Here is a 20,655-nt window from a genome sequence, read left to right as displayed (position 1 = left end):
ATATCAAATCTCGTTATTTAATTCAAATAGTAATAATAAACTCGCCAAAGGCTCGTTTATTATCATATTGAAATTAAATACTTCGAGTTGATAAAAGCGATATCTATTCTCACTCATTATGACACCCATAAATAATTTCTCAATATCAAATCTTAACTTTTACAAACATCTTCTCGTCTGAAACTACTTCACCAAGTTCATTATAGATAGAGATAACTGTAAACAGCAAGAATGTTCAGTAAAATAATATCTACAAACAAGTCACCATCACCAAAAACAGAAAAGTTTGCCATGAATTCTATTCTTGTCTTTAATTTTGAAGAGTGCCCTTTGTTTTGCACTGCAGCAAATAATTATTGAACAGCGGTATACTAATGTTGCCTTTATTTAGATCCCCAATTTGAGGTTTTGCATCTGCATCTTCGATATTTAGATGAAGTACTTTACTAGTAAAATGGCATTCATTTGTTTTATAAAATATTTTAAGTAATTTTAATATTTGACAAACGTGAAAATATCACTTTAAGTCGAAGTTCAATATGCGTTGCTTAGAAAATTCAAGCATTCAGATAGTGCCAGATGTCAGCTACAGCATAACAGTCCCACAGTTATTCTTCAATACTTTCCGCTTCTTTCTTGCAAAATGACCACAAATTACGATGTAGACGGTTTATCATAAAAAGTTTTTATAATGTGAATAGTTCTATCATGTCTATATGGAAACCAACAAAGCTTGATCTTTATAAAGTATATTTTTTTCATAGGCTTCCAGCAATATAAGTTAATTCATTCTCCTATTTTCACAAAGCTGCAAGAACAACTGGTATTGTGCCGTCGTTTATTCATTATTTGAGTCATTTTAGCCTTGTACCCTGTGTATGAAATTCCTCAAATTAATCGTTTTAACCCCCTCTGCAGTATTCTAAGCAAAACAATCCCGATGTACATTGTCAAATTTTATATCTTACATGAAATTGTATAAATTTTACTACTGGATTAACTTAGTACATTGCAACCGTAAATAAGACACATATTGCAATTAAAGACTTAATAATAGTTATTCTTTCAAGTGATGTAAGTGACGGTTTTGACAATTTTATGTATAATATTCTTTTATATTTCGGGAATTGAGGAAGGAGACTTAGTCTAGCGACCAAATTCCCGCAACAAATGAGACTAGTGACCATTAATAGCCACCGTTAAGGATCAACATAAGAATCAACAAGCTAGTGAACAATTAGGCGATATGTCTAAAAACCATCAATTTGTATTTGGTATTTACACTACCATTACAAAATATATATTAGTTAATAATTTTATACGGCATGAACTTTTAATAATTTATTTATGTTGTATGCTTTAATAAGCAACTTTGATCCTCTGCAGTGACAAACACGTTCATAAAAATATTTAAGTTGTCAGTGAGATCGGTCGATACCATCAATTTGAGCCAGGTTTGATTCAGATTTTTTTAGTATGGAAAGTTTGAGTAGTAACGAAAGTATGAGTAGTTGACATGAAAATACAATTTCAACCGATGTGGTACCCAAAAGGTTCAAGACCCCACTTAATCAATTAGGCGGACACTGCGCGCGGTCAGTACGTTTCATTTTAGTCAGTTCCATATTTTAATGAATACTAGAAACATCAGTATTCTGAACCATTTGTGCTAATTTATTCGACTGATAAATAAACGAATGGACTATTAGGGGAAACATTGTTAAATAACGTTTAGATCATATTGTCTACATGAAGCCTGTAATTCAGTGGTTGTCGTGTGTTTATGTGTCACATATTTGTTTTTCGTTCATTTTTTGGTGCATAAATAAGGCCGTTAGTTTTTTAGTTTAAATTGTTTACGTTTCATTTCGGGTTTTTTTTATAGCTGACTGTGCGGTATGGGCTTTGCTCATAGTTGAAGACCGTACGGTGACATATAGATGTTAATTTCTGTGTCATTTTGGTCATTTGTGGAGAGTTGTCTCATTGGCAATCATACCACATTTTCTTTTTTTATGAATAATGTCTGTTTATTTATATTAGCTGCAATTTCTTCTTTTTTTTTCAACAGTCGTATATCATTCGTTTGTATTAATTCTGACTATTTGTTATATTTTTAATGATAATACTATTTCTGTTCCATGGAGTTAGGTTTACAAGAACAAAGAAAAATTAAATATTAAATATTATTACGGTTCAAAAATTTGCAATAGGAAAATGTCGAGGAGTACAAAAAAGTAAGTGGTTGACATAAAAAAAAAAAAAGAGTAAAGCGGTGGCCGAAAGTTCAAGAAACTAAAATTAGGTGCAGTTTCCCACCCGGGCATTCAATTTAACCCCGGATGGTCCAAAACTTAAAAAGTATAGGAGTAGTAGCTCGTGCCACCATGCTTGTTCTTAAATTTTGGAAGATGTTGTAAACGTCCGGTGCAAATTGCAACCCGAGTATATGCACAGGCTTCCAATCTTAATAGGAATGGGGACGGACCTTTTCCGAAGGTAATTATACAAAAAAAAAAACGAAAATGTGTGTAGGCACGCAGTCACTTACAATTTCACGAACAAAAGGATAAGTTAAGTCTAAACTAAATTGTATTTGGAAACTGTGGAGAGTTATAGCAAATCGCAAAGGGTCATAAATAAGATGTGTTAAAAGTAAAGTAAAAAAATACCGATTTCCAAGTAACTTCCTGACGAAAATTCCCATATCAAGTGGTGCAATCAAAAAATCAAACATATCAAACGAATGGACAATAACGGCCATAATCTTGACTTCGTATTGGAACTTCATGTTCTAAAATGTAGCTGTCGACCCCAGGAACCTTACTCCGCCATGGCGATCCGGTTAGTTTAAATGGACAATAATTTTCAATTACGTTTGATCATACATCTGTGATATTCATATTCTAATTGATGATAACTCACAGATGAATGAGAGAAGTTCATAAATGAAAAGACACGTTCTCCTCTTCTTTGAAATAGAAAGACAGTATATAGTTATTCTATCGCACATAACATCTTCCTTTTAAAAGGGCCATTTGCTACGAGATACAAAAGTAAAAACGAAATAATCATTTGTTCGTAGCAGCTAGTTAGGTTCAATCTTGTATAAATAAGCTTAGAAACATCGCAGATTAATTATTCCCTTGCAAGTTTATAGCGGGTTATATGACTGTCAACAGTCTTCGGAGGTCACCTCGAAGGTTATGAAAATTGTGTCACGACTAGAATACACACGAAATGTTGATGCATATTATCGCGATCATGCACAGCAAATTGTTTATTTTATACTTTTATGATTTGGATAAACGTAGAAGTTTGTTATAAATCAAACATTAGATTTGAGTCAAATCGGTCGACAGGAGTTTGAAATGCAATGCTCCTTTGATTCCAATGAAAAAAACATATACAAATGAATTAGCAAGATTAAACTTCTATAACGTAAATCAAAATGTGTAATTGGGTTATTAAGCTTTCAATTTTATATATAGTGTATCGATATATTTTATTTCAAACAATTTTTACTTGCTTAAAATCACAGTTAAGAGTTCTTTGCAGTGAGCGAAAATGTGAGGATAAATTCCTTTTTACTATGAATAAATATACAGTATGTTTATGTATGTCATGCGATACAAGTGGATAATAATTATTAACATATAAAGTAAATATTTTCATGTTACGCTTTACTAACATAGATGTTGATCTTTCTCATAAGAAGTCGAAACTTGTTTTAGAATCGAAATTAAACTGAGAACGCCATGGCTAAAAATGAAAAAAGACAAACTGACAAAAATTAGTTCACATGACACAACACAGAAAACTAAAGCATAAGCAACGCGAACCCCACCAAAAACCAGGGGAGAACAGGTGTTTCGGAAGAGTAAGCAGATCCTGCTCCACATGTGGCATCAGTCGTGTTGCTTATGTGATAACAAATGCGGTAAATAGTCTAATTCGGTAGTTCACATTCATGAAAGGGAAGGGGATTGTTACGACGTAAGGAACATATCCGATATAATTTGTGAAACGGTTATTCCATAATGGTCAACCAACTGGTAATGGCGTCCGTAAAATTTACGAAGGAATAATTTCAACTTCACCATTTGGAACTCTTGGTTTAATAGCTTCTTTGTGAGCAGCAACCCTCTATCAAGAAAATCATGATAGGAAATGCAAACACGGAAATATCGTATCAATTGGAAGATATATGACCCGTATGCAGGTGCTGCTGGAATGTTGCTACTTAGAAATGGAAAGTTCACAAATGGAAAGCTGAAATTATCTCTTTCGTCGTAAAGTTTTGTTTTCAACCGACCCTCATTGTCAATTTCTAGATGTCAGTCAAGATATGAGGTCGACTTAACTGTATCTGTATTATACTTTAACATATGCAAATTCGTGATTTTTAATGGTCCTCTAACAAGTTATGTCGTAAATATTTGTTGGATGAACGAATTGGTGGGCTAAGAAACGCACAAAGTGATTTCAAAATAGCTCAACTTCTGGAGCAGGTTCTAACAAGACAACAGACACAAAGTACCGATGTATGGATATGTATATTGACTTATACATATTTGTGAAGCAATTCGACGTTTGCTATACCAAAGCTTAGTTTAACATGTGATTTTTTAAAATTTTAAATGATTGTTTTATAAACTGTTATAAACAAACATTTTCTGCATTTGTTTTTTAATTATTGTATTATGATTTTGCCAGAACAAATAAGAACGTCCATGGGCAACTTTGTCAGTAGGATTTAATTGTTATATTTTATCAAGTTTACATCTTTTTCAGCGTGTCTGTACATAAAAACTGGTTACCGGGAAGATATCACTATCGCGTAATATCGACCCTCCAATCACATTGCACACCATGGGATACTGTAGTAATGCTTACTATCAGTTTTTCGTTTTCATATAAAACAACAAATTAACTTACTTGTGCTCCAAACCAGTCAAGCTGTGAGGTCACGAAGAGATAGCAGGAATTTTCATAAATAAACCAATTCACTGAAGGGCATTCTGTCTTTTGAGTATCTGAACAAAGTATATATATTTTTTAAATTATATGTCATTGCATTGTAGAGAATAAACAAAAATGGACTTTTCTCATCTTCACATTGATAAATCTTCTGTGACACGGATATTCCATAACTGTCAACCAACTCGTGATGGCGTCCTTAAAAGTTTCGAAGGGATGATTTCAACTTCACTATTTGGAATTCTTGGTTTAATATTTTCCACCAACAACCCTCTTTCAATGAAATTTTAATAAGAAAATATAGGCCGGGGAATATCGTATCAATTGGGAGATATATACTCCGCTACTAGTATGTTGCTACATATAAATGGAAAGTTCACAAATGGGAAGCTGAAATCATCTCGTTTATCGTGAAGTTTTGTTTTCAACCGACACTCATTGTCAATTTCTAGATGTAAGTCAAGATAGGAGGCAAATTTGACTGTATCTGTTGTATCCTTTATATCTAGTTCAATGTGATAGATGCGTTCAACAGTCACCAATTCTGAATTATATAGTGACAGAACATCATCTATATAACGGAAAGTAAAGTTAAAGGATATTGCTTACTTCTTATCTTTCTTCCTAAGAAGTTATTGTATGAAGTCAGTCTCATAATAATAATGGAACAAGTCGGCAAGTGGAGGGTTACAATTGGTTCCAAGAGGAATGACGATAGTAAAAATGTTGTCAATCAAGAAATCAAGCATCTTATAATGTCAGTTTCATAGCATTTTTGGTTTGAATCAGAGTTATTCTTTATAAAGTAAGATTTATCCGAATCTAAAGCAAGATACTTGTTTCTACGTTGGTCATTTTTTTTATGATTTTATGAAACAAATTAATAACAACTCTCCAATTTGTTCCCATCGTTTGGAATGGAGAATACTTTTTCGGCACATATTCCATCAACAACAAACACAACATGATATTAAAAACATTGACGAGCTTACGTAACTAACATGACATCACGAACTTTATACAATTATTTCATATTACTCAAAACAATTTTTATGAAGGATGTTATGGAAAGACGATTTTGTGACTACTTGGACTACAACCGATAAGACAGAACAAATTATCCAATCAAAACAACAACAGAAATATAAAAAAACAAGTGCATAATAAGTACATGAGTACATGATTATTAATGTTCGATGTACAAAATATCGAATGACGACGTATAGCAATGCAAATTCACACTATGTATAACAGTCATATTAGTCATGTTCACCATAAGACGAAACCGATACCGAAATCGATACCGAAACCATATATAGTAGTGAGGTAAATGTTAAATGTAAATGTTATGTCAATTAACTCAAACCTTTCACTCCATTGTATTGTTTGAAATTTGAATACACTAGATGGGATATTACTTCAATTCATCAATTCACACGAATCTATCAACAAAAGCTGAGTTTAATGCAAACTCTATCACTAATACAAGTTATAGACAATTTATTCATCATGCAAATTTATCATTAAATATGTTTCGTCGTAGGCAAAGAGCTGCACATAGTTCTACAAAGGCTGCATCATCGTTCCGACTTTGTCTATAAAAAGAAAATTTTCATAGGTCTTATGGAATGTTCTACACAAACTCTTCTTGCACGAATTTTTTCATTGACAATTTTGCGGTGAGAGCGGATTATTGCATTTTGATTGCGTAGATACCTTACAGTATATGGTGTTGCAAGAGGATGTTCCGATGAGTATAGGGTATCGCCAATTAAGTAACAATCACAAGGGAATAGTAATATTAACGTGTGGAACGACCGCATCTATCAATCTGTAAGACATCGCGTCATTGTTATGACTTAGGAAACCAGATTTGATGTATCTTATTTTCTTTTCTGTGTCTATTATGATTTACGTATGAATACAGTGTATAAAACGATGTCCACTATAAAACAATGCTTAGTTTTCAGTTGGGCGATCTATTCTTTCGGACATACCATCAATAGATCCAACGGATTCTTCCAATTCCTCAGTTGACTGCCATTTTATCACTGATATAAAGGCTTGATGAAGAATTGGCTCAATTTCATGGATAGCTTTGGGAATTAAGTATTGCTAACATCAAACATGAAAGGCCGTACATTGACCTTTAATGGCTTACTTTAAAAAAATGCTATTTGAATGGAGAGTTGTCTCATTGGCACTCACACCATACACGTGTATCTTCCTTTTTCTATATATAAGCTGACAAAAATATATTAATACAGGTATATTGATCCTGCTTCCATAAGATGTTTTAAAGTGAATATTTAACGTGAATAGGTTGGATTATGCTTTTCAATCAACTGAATAAGCACATTTTTACGCAAGATACAATGTTCTTTAGTTATTTACATTCAGATTCTTGACAATTTCTTGCTTTCGTATTTGTCAAATAGTTTCCTCATTGGTAAGCATACCACATATTCTTCTTAATGAAGTGTGGACCTAGCTTTTGTTATTGTTTTCTCTGGTTGTTTTTTGCCTTAGTCTTACCTGGTTTTTTTTAAACTTCTAGTTTTTAATTGCACCCTGTGTATCTTGTTTGCTTTTTTGAAATTTAATATCAGTTGGTACAGGAATTCTCTGAAACTTTTTGATTTATATTTCTTAATATGAAGCAATACAACATAATTGAATTATTAAACACACTGTCATTCTAAATGTAATTTGGAATTTGAACTGTATTCCTTTTGACCGAGAAAATATGCATAAAAGCTTACGTTTGATAAAAGTTTCATGTATGGATTTCGTTTTGGTTTTTTTATTAGTTTTTTTTTTGTCATGTTTTTTATTGTTCTATAACCTAACGTATTAAGCGCCATAACCACAACGTGCCTAAATAAAACAGTTAAAAATGGTTAACGGAAACAACTCCTGAGCAAGTTTGAACCTTAGAAATGCAAAAAGTAAATTGTCATGATTTTTGTAGATGAAATGTACAGTGAAAATTACCGATTTAGTGGTAAATAACTTTTCCTGCGCACAGAGAAGAACAACAAAATGCAAACAAAATATACTTACTTTCTGTTACATAGAGTCTGGTAGATCCCGATCCTGTCCCAAAATTATCAGAGACGGAACATTTATAAGTCCCATCATCACTCTCATCCGTATAGACGATCGTAAGGGAAGGATTTGAAACACTGCCTCCACGGTATTTGCTAGTATAAGGTAAAGTAAGAGAGCCACCAGTAGTATATCTTATCCAATGAACACCAGTGATACCATATATAGAGTTAGAAACAGCAGTACAAACCAAAGTCACTGATCTATGGATGACAACTTGGTAAGTTGATTGGCTTACATAAACGGTTGGTGGCTGCCCTACCATGACACAAAAGAAATATATTTAAAACAAACAATGTCACTGAAAATGTATAAAATATAAAAAAGAAGACGTGATATAATCGCCAATAAGGCAACTATCACCAGAGACCAAAGTTACACACAAAATAACAACTATAGGTCCGCGTAAGGCCTTCAACTAGAGCAAAGTATATAAAAATTATCTGTGGCGTTTAGATTTTTTTAAATGCTATTGTTTAGTTCATGAAATAATACCGTTTTAAGTATTGTTTTTTCATTCGACTATCGTTTTTCTGGTACGCCCATTTGTCAAAAAAATCTTTAATTCAGAAAGAACTTTTATGATGGCTCAAAACAACTGCATCTTATGATTTATTGAGTGCTAAGGGATTGTTCATAATTTCACTGAACTTTGAAATAAGAAATATGGGGAAAATACGCCTGACCACAATGTATCCCTTGAAATTATAAAAACAAACTCCATTATCATACTTTGATCATTGATAAATATTATAATAAGTGAAAAAAATCATACCGAAATCAAGTTTTAGAGGGAAGGCAATGAAACCTGTCAAAACCGAACGAGGTATAAAATCTACAAAACGACTTGGTAAATGAAGAACAGTTTGGCTTCTTTATAGTAATTTCAAGACATCGAATGAAGGGGAAAAGGGGGGTGCCATGCCAACGTGAAAGAGTGATGCTGTCATTTCGTTATTTGTCATCATACTGAAACGGTGGTACATGAAAACATTGACAATGTGATAATCTTTACCTTTATTGTAATAGACAACTACGTTCGTGATTAATAGTATAAACAGAAATTCACAGAGGACATATCTCTACACATTAAATTTACTTTTTCTAGAAAACATACTGAGACCAACTCCGTCCAACTCATAAAGCATTCTCATACCATTTAGTATAGTTCAAAATTAATAAACCACACTTTTTTCGGCTGTAAACGCCCAAAGGGTTGCTATCTTGAAATTTGTTAATTTTGGTCGCCTCATATTAATTTTACATATATAAGTTAACCAAGCCTTTATATGATGAACCATCAACTCTAAACAATTCCAATCACACGTTGTTTTTGTTCTTTTTTTTTGTTTGACCGTATACGAAATTTGGTTACACATATATCATTTCATTCCGCTCTCACTTCATATGGAAATTACTAAACCCTTATAAATCGAATTAATTTACTAGCACACTATGTAACTAAACATATCTAGGAAATAAATGTAGCATATACACTGTGAGTAATAACCCTGAAATCTCACCTCAGGGCACAAGGAAATAATAGAAGCATTAATGAAACTACTATAGTTGATCGATGTTCAAAAATATGAATACGACAAATAATTCGGACGTTTTATGTAACAATTCTGATAAAACTATTATCCCACTGAATCGAACGCCTGCTGGAGGCTGTGCTTTATCGCCCCTTTGCTCGGGAAAATGTATTGACATGCATTACATGACAAGTTATTCATAAACAATTCCATTCGAAAATATGAATGTATACGCTCTGGGATGTTCTCTATTGTCCTTTTGGTTTAGTACCTGCTATTTTATTTTCTTGAATTGGCTACACAAAAATTCAGTCAAACGAAACTGTTAAATGCCACTTAAACACGTTCTATGTACAACAAATATGATACGAACAACTATATTTTCTTATTATATGAGATCTTTTTGAAGTGCTTCAAAATAAGATAAGAAAATGAGAACTTCCTTTACCAAATAATCTCCAGAAATATATTATGAAAATAAAGTTATTATATCTATTGTAAATTGCTAATATCTAGTATCTAAACAGCAGCTTACCATTTCTTATAAATAAATGTGTTGATGAACTCTGTCCTATTCCTACATCGTTTGATGCAAAACATGTATATTCACCTTCATCGCCATCATCGAGATTATTTATGGTGAGCTGTGGTGTAGATGGCGAACTACCGCTATATTTATTGATGTTTGTATAAGGTCCGATCGTAGTTATGTAAGAATTCTTTTTTTTCTGCCAAAACACATGAAGTATCGAAATTCCAGAATTCACAGCACAAAACAAAGTCACTTCGGTAAATCTTTCATACTGTGGAAAACTCTCACCTATAGATACAGTAGGTACACCTAGAAATAAATAACACACATCGTATTTGATCATGAGTTGTTTGGCAATCGTATTGGAGATATATATGAATAAATATTGTTTGCAAAAGGTGTTTTTTAACCACCTAGTTTTGATATAAAATGTGTTCAGTATTATTATTATTTGGTAATTATCTTATTTAATATCACTGACGTTCATTATCGAAATAGAATGATTAATTTTCCTGCGCGACTAAGATAAACCCAGTTTTAAGAAGTGTTCGTTTTTACATTTCATTGTAGTGGGTTGGAAATGTTACTTTTCTGTTCAAAATATTTCCTTTTGTCATGGGTTGTCTGTGTTTTCTGCGACTAACGGTTTTGAATTGTCCTCTTGGTATCTTCTTATCTTCTCAACCAAAGATAGATGCATGAATGAAATTAAATAAACAGTTCATTGATACCAGTATTGGAATTTCGTATATACGTCAGACGCGTGTTTCATCTTCAAAGACTCAACAGTAACGCTCTAAAAAAATGTGAAAAAGGCCAAATAAAGTACGAAGTTGAAGAGCATTGAGTACCGAAAATTCCTAAAAGTTGTTGCCAAATACAGCTATGGTAATCTATTCCTGAGGGTAATGAAAATTTGAATGCATGATACATATATATGTAAGAACTATATTATTCTTACATCCCTAACATTTATTCTATTCATAAAGTAGAAATAAAGCCAATCATTGAGTATCAGTAGTGTCCATTATCTGAAGGTTACTGTGTTATCTGAGATACATGTACGCACTGAAAGGTGGCGAAAGGTGGCTATTGGCTATTGAATGATACCAATGTAAGTGTTCTTATCTGAAAATTAAACGAAAGAATTTTAAAGATGCCATCCTTTTTTGTCTTTTAGAAGGTTATGTGTGAATTTGGCTTCCGAATATTATGGAAAAACAGAAATGAATAATATAAAAAAAACTTATCAATACTCCTGAAAAAATCTATTGTTTATAGATCAAAACTTTACGAATATCATATAAAATAAACAATTACATCAAAGAATCTTAAACTAGAACAGAATTCATTTTCTAAAAGTAACCCCTTTCACATGGCAAACATTTGCTGGTTTTCAATACTAGAATATCTTTTTATAAAATCGTAGGTTCTTTGTTTACCTAATTGAGTCTTGATTTACATTTCTCTACCTTATCCGCATCACTATCCATATTACGATTTAATGTTGTCATATGTTTGTTTAAAAGTATATTTGCTGTTTTGTCTATGTTTATATCTGCATTTATGTTCCTCATAGTCGCTTGTACAAATTATTCTATAACGAATGCTCTAAGACATTGGTGTTTTGTATTTCTTTTTTTAATGCGATTTGTTATCTCTTATTTAAAAAAAAACCAGATCATTTTGTATGTATACAATTATGTACTATTTGGATATATGAAAAATGTATATATTTCAGAAATAAGTTAACTAATAAGTACTCATCAAATTGTTATATACTACTAATGGTTAACTAGGCCGGGATAATGTATTGTATCAACTAACAAATGTCAAAATAATTAAAAAAGTATGATACATATTGATATAATAAAAAGGTTGCCAGAACCTAGTAAATACCTTTGTAAATGTCATAAAACATAACTTAACATATATGCTCTCTTTTGTTACTTTATCTTCGCTGAATTTGAAATTTGAATCAGTTTGGCTCTTTAGAAAGTAACATTATGGATTTTCCTTAATGTCTAAAACATTTATTAAACTATTCTGATAATAAAGTTAAAGCATTTCATATTACTAGAAATGTAAAGTTAAGTTGTTACACATTCCAACATTCAAGATTATATTTTGTATCAAATTCTGCCTCTCTTTCCAGTCCAGATCTTACCTTACTGTATGCCTACTCATCTATAAAAGTTCAAATTTTCTGTCTATATATATCTAACATACTTTGGCTAATATGTGAACTAGAAGTATTTAAACAAAGCCATTTTTACAAAGATTGTATGCATTAGGTTACCAATCTGGTATAAAAATTCACTAAAAAAGTTTTATAGAACTGACTACTTAGCTCTGTGGTTATTTTTTGCATAACTTCAAAGCATAGGTATTGTATTCGATACACAAAACCTTTATGATAATACATTCATAGCCTTTACAGGTAAAGGGTTAGGAATTTGTGTCTGCGTTTTTACACTAGGGCCTCACACTAGCTAAAACATTCAGTTATTTCTGTGATTATGGAACATCAAGTACATTTTTAGGATAAACCACACTATTATTAGTCTTATGAACTTAGTTTTTTTTATAAATCGTAAATTGAGAATGAAAATGTAAAGTGTGTCAAAGAGACAAAAATCTGACCAAAGAGCATTTAACAGCCCGAAACCACTAATGGCTCTCTAAGACAACGAGAAAATTTCGCACCCGGAGGCGGACTCAAGCTGGCCTCTTAACAAAAATGTGTATTATTTCAGTAAAGATGGACGTCACATAAAACTTCATAACATATAGATGAACTGAAATTAAACACAAAACATACAAGACTAAGAAAGGCCAGAGGCTCCTGACAAATAATAATCAGAACAAAATCGAAAGGTCTTTCAATGCAAAAAGTGAAAAGACCTAATGAATCATACATTGACATTTAACCTACTATGTGTTTACCAAAACTAAACCACTGATATAGTTCTCTCTATGTTACATTTATAATTTGTTAGATTTTACCTGCAATTTAACTTACTTTCAGTTGTAGCCAAAACTGCATCAATGACAGAACTTCCCCAACTGTTTGTAGCACGACACATATAGCGTCCATCGTCAGAAGACTGATAATCGTGTATCACTAGTGATGGATTATTGACTGAGGAACCTTGATACTTAACTGGCTGCTGCGAAGATATAATTATTGGGTCAATAATCTTTCCAGTAAAATCTATATGTATCCACTGTATGTCGTTCAGAGAACTGCTGTTTGATTCTGTAATGCAAGGGACAATGAACTGTTGTCCTGTTATCGGTGCAGAAACCGGTTGTGGAACAGAAATAACTGGTGGAATGCCTGCAACATTTATAATAACTTTTTTTTCATCTACAATATTGTTTCACGAAAAAGACATACGTTGAGCAACACGGCTTTTCAGTACGCTGGTGTATGTACTGTATGATAATGACTGGACAGTTTTGGATATAAAAGTAAATTCGAAAAAATCTTATGAGATGTTTTGGTGGTATTTTCATGAGTAATGGTAGACAAATTAAATGCCTAATGAAAATAAAATTTGTGGAAACTATAATAAAACACATTTATCATATCTACGTAAGAGACTTTGAAGACAATTTAATATTGCTTTAAAATTTTTCATATTTTAAACAAACACATATTCAAATGAATCATACATAATGTTTTTGCCATTGAATACATTATTAAATGTTCTGTATGTTCTGACATATATTCGGTATCTATATACTAACCTTTGGGTAACACAGCTATTTGATCAGCATTTATAATATCAACGCCATTGGTTACTTGGCATGTGTAGTATCCAAAGTCATCCCCCGTTACAGACCTAATTGTCAGTGATGGTGAATTTAAATTACCACCAGAAAATCTTTTATTATTAGCTATTACAATAAGGATGTTGTTTTTAAACCATTTTACAGATGTCGCACTTCCTGTCACTTCACATTGTAGTTTTACAGTGGATAATAAAGTAGGAGAATATTGAGTTACAGGTACTTCAACTCTCATTCGAACTTCTGTAATATATAAAGCAAAAGTGTAAATTTACTTACGTGTCTCGGTATATAATATAGGGATAGATATAACAAGCAAAACTTATATTATCGTAAACATAATTTGGTTCATTCTATAAAACTTTTTTCTTTTTATTCTTTCACACTTACTGCTATTTAACTTTTTATCTTCTGGTAAGTAATCTGATTTCCTTTTATTTTCATTTTTGTTTTTTGTTAAATATGACGTGCTTTTATCATATGCCTTTTTGTGCTATTTGTTACATATTTGTTTGTTTTTATAATGATTATGATTATAGCAAAATGTTGACTGCTGTACTCCAGTTTTTACCTAGAATTATGTCTGTTTGTTTTTGTTTGGACCTAACCCTAACCATACATCTCTTTCAAAGTAATGGATTTTTCTTTTGCGACTGTCATACATGTGAGAAGTTTAGCTAGCTATGAAAACATACATAAGAAGATGTCTAGACCAAGTCAAGAATATGACCGTTCATATCCATTGCTTTGATATGTTTGAGCTTTTGATTTTGCCTTTTAATAACGGACTTTCCGTTTTGAATTTCCCTCGGAGATTAATTTTTTTTTTAGATTTTACTTTTTTGTAGGTATATAAAGTCGTTTGATTATTTCAGGATTTGAGGAATTCCATGTTTTTTTAATTTACCTTGGACTTTTGTATCTTTTTTATACTTTCTTTTAATAATACTGATGCAAATTAATAGTAATTTTGTAATCATGTTTTATAAATATATACACTTCTTTGACTTTCTTTGCTTTCAAACTCATGTCAACCGATTTGAATCAAATATCAATATTTGACTGATAACATACTATAATGTATATCCAAATTACAAAAATATTAAAATAAACAGTTACCAATGCATGTGTTTAAGATCTAGCATCACAATCGATATGAATATTCATCGAGCACGTAACTGTATTTATCTAGTTATGTTTCATTAACAACATTTGTTCATCAGCGACTTAAACTTGAGAAAAAAAGTTTGAGTGGAATCAGTCAACGAAAGGGTACGTTTTGTTTCATTATTCATTGTTGCTATTGCTTTCCTTTAACTGATTTATAAGGGATCAAACTAAAGGTTGCATAAATACGAATCCAATTTAGGTTGAATTATTGACCAGCAACAAGTGATGTTTTCTGAGCTTATTTTGCCAGAGCTAATTGATGATAAATTCTGCTTTTATCAATATTTGAAACAAGAAATCGTGTATTATTTTATTGTCTATTGCGTAGCTAATGATTTTTAACAAGGTAATTGTATTGAATTTAAAAGTTATTTCATTAAGTCTTGCTTACCTGAAGGAAAAAGAAATATGTCATCTGAAGTCACAATCCTTACTCCGTCAGTTGCCTGGCAAACATAATATCCTAAGTCCCCTTGTTCTATTGAATTTATTGTCAAAGACGGAGACTCTACGTTTCCCCCTGATAATCTAGCAGTTGTGGTAATTACTTTGTTGTTTTTAAGCCACTTTACTTCTGTTGCAGTACTTGAAGTGATCGAACACTGCAAGGTGACTTTAGACCCAATTGATGCTGAATATTCTGTTACTGGTACACTAACAACTAGTGGTGCTACAAAGGGAATTAAAATACAAATGTAAATTAAAGAAAAATATTATTTATTACTATCATAACGTGTATTATATCTTGTTATTGTCATTAATGTGATAATCATTGTTTTGTATTTAACATTAAATTTTGGTTTGTTGAAAAAAACAAAGGCAATCTGTATTTCAGTGTTTTGATATATGAGAACGTTTAAACTGAAATCATTGTTGGAACATTTTTTTTTTAAATGCCTTAATAAACTCGAATATTAAACGAGTAACGAAAGATTGAAGAAGTTAATAAATACTACTTGGCTTTGATATGTACAAGACTTACATTTGATGACATCAACCCTGGATCCATTACTTATTCCCTTGCCGCCATCATTGATTGCAAAACATGCATAATAAGCGTCATCTGCTAATGATATATCATTAATGGTCAAATGTGGATATTCCAGTGAATTGTCCACGTGATATTTGCCATTGCTATTGGCCACAACTATTGGTACTGTTGAATAACCATCTAAAGATGTTCTTTGCCAACCAACAGTGGAGGCAGTAGGTGATGATGTGATAACGCACTGGATTATTATCTTCGAAGTATCAACGAATGGAAACTGTATTTCTGGTGTTACAGTTACAGATGGTAATTCTATGAAAAAAATATATATTCTATACTTTTGAATCAAATTGTGGTAAATACTCTTATTTGAAGTACAATGATTAATTAAAATTGATTTTGAATTAAAAATCGGACAAAACATTTTTTAGTAGATATGAATCTGAAATAGCAAACTGCATGTAAAATCAGTAAAAATGACCTATAAGTATCTTTAAAAATGATCTAACTTGTCTTACACATGTACGTCAATAGATACTGATTCATTAACGTATAACCTTCATTACTTACATTAATATAATTAATTGTATTCCCTTTACATTTCAAGGAAACGATTGGTTTGTTGGAGGCATCTGCATGGAGATCGTGTATACTTCACATATGGTGTATCAGTATGTGTGGATTTTACACGGTGGGTAGTGGTGTTACGACCCTTGGTAATAACAACACGATGTTGACGAAAAATCCGAAAGGTTTCACCAGCCCAGTAGTCAACACTCCGGTGTTGACATGAATATCAATAATGTGGTCATTTTTTTTTAATTTCCTGTTTACAAAACTTTGAATTTTTCAAAACACTAAGGATTTCCTTATCTCAGACATAGATTACCTTAGCCGTATTTGGCAAAACTTTTGGAATTTTGGATCCTCAATGCTCTTCAACCTTTTACTTGTTTGGCTTTATAAATATTTAGATATGAGCGTCACTGATGAGTCTTATATAGACGAAACGCGCGTCTGGCGTACTAAATTGTAATCCTGGTACCTTTGATAACTTTCAAAAGATGAAGGTGTTGATGATGAACGATGGAAATAAATACAGAAAAACCATTTAAAGCCAACAAGTGGTATAGACTAACTGAATAAGGTTCATAATATTGAATACTTGATCACTGTAATATGCCACTAGTATAAATGCCACATGTTAAGATAGTCGGTAAGATACATTCGATACAAAGTGTGGTAGACGCATACAATATATATGGGGTCATTGAAGGCCGTACGGTGACCTATAGTTGTTAATGTCTGTGTCATTTTGGTCTTTTGTGGATAGTTGTCTCATTGGCAATCATACCACATCTTCTTTTTTATATATCAATAAATTTGCTGACACATTGGAAATTAATTGACCCCATATATATATCTAACAAAAATATGAAAAACATAACTCACCGATAGTTACATTTATTCTTCCGTAATTGCTTTGTCCTGTTCCAGCATCATTTCTTGCAGTACAAATATAGTCGGCTTCATGAGAAAATGCTATATTTGTGATGGTCAAATGGGGATTAATCATTGAATTGGCGATTTGATAGCCCTCGTATCGATGTTGTGAATCTATATCTTGTGAAGTACCGTCAACTAACGAAATCTTTTTCCAACCGACTGATGTAGCGACAGGTGACGACGACACGGTACATTGGATTACAATTCTTGAAGTACCATAAAGTGTTGACTGATATGGTGTAACCACAATTGTAGGTTTCTCTGTAAAATATTTAAATATAGATTTTACAAACAGCTATTTTGTTGAATGGTAATATATAGAAACAACCACTCTAATAAACTTATTTGATATCATAAAATCTTTTGTAAATAAATAAAGGCAACAGTAGTATACCGCTGTTCAAAACTCATAAATCCATGGACAAAAAACAAAATCGGGATAACAAACTAAAACCGAGGGAAACGCATTAAATATAAGAGGAGAACAACGACATAACACTAAAATGTAACACATATAGACAAAATCCCACGAGAATAACAAATATAACATATATATATAACATCAAAACCAAATACATGAATTTGAGATAGACAAGTACCGTGACACGTCTTATCGCAATGTGAATTTACACTCAAAAATAAGAGAATACAAACGACACAACGTTATAATGTAATACACACAGAAACGAACTATAATATAACAATGACCATATTCCTGACTTGGTACAGGGCATTTTTAAAGGAAAAAATGGTGGGTTGAACCTGGTTTTGTGGCATGCCAAACCTCGCACTTTTATGGCCATGTGAAATATAACATCAAAATGACAACACAGGACTACAATATAAATAAATTGGAGAACACAATTGACAAAGAATCACACGAACAACAGCCAACAAAAGGCAACAAGTTCAAAATTTTCATACGCCAGAAGTGTATTTTGTCCACACAAGACCTATGTGTGACGCACAGATACAAAAGTTTGAAAGCCGAAACGAGTACAAAGTTGAATAGCATCGAGGACCAAAAGATCAAAAAGGTTGTGCCAAAAACGGCAAGGGTTTTCTGTTAAGTAACCAGAAAATCCCTATAATTTAGAGTAATTTATACTATTGCAAACAGTAAATTTAATAAAATGAATATTCAAAAGATGTACATGATAAAGCTGAAGTATTAACTATTTACAGGAAACAACTGAAATACATTTACATAACCAGACATTTGAAACACAAAAGTAGACACATCCGAATACGTTTAAACCTCTACGCCAAGTGACGTCCTATTTGAAACTGAAAAATGACGAAAAAATGACGTCATTTGAATTAGTAAAACAGAGCATCAAAAAATGAAAAATGACGTCACATAAGAATGAATAAGATAGAATTAGGATTAATTTAAGATTATGTATTTGAACTAAATACTGATATTGCATTTAATAACAAAGCACATTTTAATTCTTATTAATATAAAACTGAGGTAGCAATTAACTATATTAAAAAACTATGTCAGGTTTGTCATGAATCTAACTTCAAACGTAAAATATCGTACTGATTACTTTGAACGAAATCAAATCTGATAAATGAAGGCGGTGATTAATTTTCTTTACCATAACACATAAATATAATAGAAAAGACGTCAACACATTTGACAAAATCCGATGAGAATTACAAATATAACATTAAACATTTAAACTAAATACATGAATTTGGGATGTATAAGTACCGTACCACGTCTTATAGTAATGCGAGTTCACACTCGGCAACCTTTGTTTGGTTCAAAAATGTGTTTTCAATCTTCACCATTTGTTAAAACTTAAATATAGGCAGATTCATTTAAACTTTGGAACTGAAATTAATGAATCTCTTCTGCTTCGCATTAAGAACTAATGTTCGTATCTGTTCTCTTCAGTTGTTGTTTAAAGTCATATTTTGAAAAAAAGATATGATTTACTATTTCGAGAATTTGCTGTATGTTACGCATTTTTTTATTGTTCCGATGAATTCCATTTTCAATTTTTTTCTCCATTATAGTGATGTGAAGTTTGACATGATCTATAAACAATATTATAATATGTTGACTTCTTTCTACATTTTATATTGTGTGATCTAATTGACGTTAACCAAATAACTCCATTCATTCCATAAATGTGAGAAAATCATACTTACTTTCCTGACAGAAAACATGAACTAACAGAACACTCCAAGCAAGCCACATAACCATGATAGAATTTACTCTAAACATATCACAAAGCTGCTTCTTAGGTTATGATAATTTTCATCTAAAAATGATCCGTTATGCAACATTATTAGATAAAAAGATACATAATAAATAATAACGTAATATTTAAAATGTGTGTGAAGTTTGCGGCCGCCTTTATTCATAAGATTATAATAAATTAATATATAAAACATTAATGTTAGAGCCATTTGAATGAATATATAATGCATGATATTTTATATGTTTTTAACTACTGTTTTCTTTTTTATTCATCGATGCTGAAATAAAAGTAACTTAGATAATTACTTTTAGTTTAAATGCAGTGACAAAGGTGGCTACATGTTTACGTTGTTCTTTTCAATTTTGAACGTATCTGTTCCGAATGAATGCTTTTTGTTTCTTTATATGGTGTTTTTTAAAACCATTATATTGTGAAGTACAATTAGAATAAGATAATAAATGAGGGGAGGAGAAGCGGATACAAATATGAACTGTGGTGTGCAGATGTGACATATATTGTGACCTCTCTGACGAATAAAGGAGGCAAATGGGTTTTTATTACATTCTTGTTTTCATTTGAGATTTTGTACTAGCAAAGGATAACATGCCTAGTCTATTCCATTCATATTGAAGTTACAAACAATTTTAAAATCAATCTTATCGATAATATATATATATATATATATATATATATATATATATATATATATATATATATATATATATATATATAAGTACGTCTGAGTCAGTGACGACCCTACAACAGATGTATCCATCGGATCGCCATCAATGATGGTGATACATGGCTGTGTACATAATGTATATA

General features: G+C 31.6%; 1 protein-coding gene across 1 annotated transcript in view; it reads right to left on the bottom strand.

The window, feature by feature from the left end:
- The window catches only part of LOC139492729 (cell adhesion molecule DSCAM-like), a 40,878-nt gene extending 21,046 nt beyond the window's left edge, over positions 1 to 19,832 (bottom strand). The window contains exons 1-8 of the mRNA XM_071280882.1: positions 19,778 to 19,832; positions 17,561 to 17,875; positions 16,103 to 16,420; positions 15,512 to 15,790; positions 13,909 to 14,193; positions 13,178 to 13,495; positions 10,159 to 10,464; positions 8,044 to 8,346 (exon numbers count right to left, since the gene is read on the bottom strand). Coding sequence (XP_071136983.1) covers positions 8,044 to 8,346; positions 10,159 to 10,464; positions 13,178 to 13,495; positions 13,909 to 14,193; positions 15,512 to 15,790; positions 16,103 to 16,420; positions 17,561 to 17,875; positions 19,778 to 19,832 — 2,179 coding nt within the window. The remainder of the gene's footprint in view (positions 1 to 8,043; positions 8,347 to 10,158; positions 10,465 to 13,177; positions 13,496 to 13,908; positions 14,194 to 15,511; positions 15,791 to 16,102; positions 16,421 to 17,560; positions 17,876 to 19,777) is intronic.
- Positions 19,833 to 20,655: the final 823 nt, after the last annotated feature.

The sequence above is a fragment of the Mytilus edulis genome, chromosome 10, assembly GCF_963676685.1.
Source record: "Mytilus edulis chromosome 10, xbMytEdul2.2, whole genome shotgun sequence".
In the NCBI taxonomy this organism is placed as follows: Eukaryota; Metazoa; Mollusca; class Bivalvia; order Mytilida; family Mytilidae; genus Mytilus; species Mytilus edulis.
Note: the sequence above shows the minus strand (reverse complement) of the source record. Positions and strands in the feature narration are given on the sequence as shown.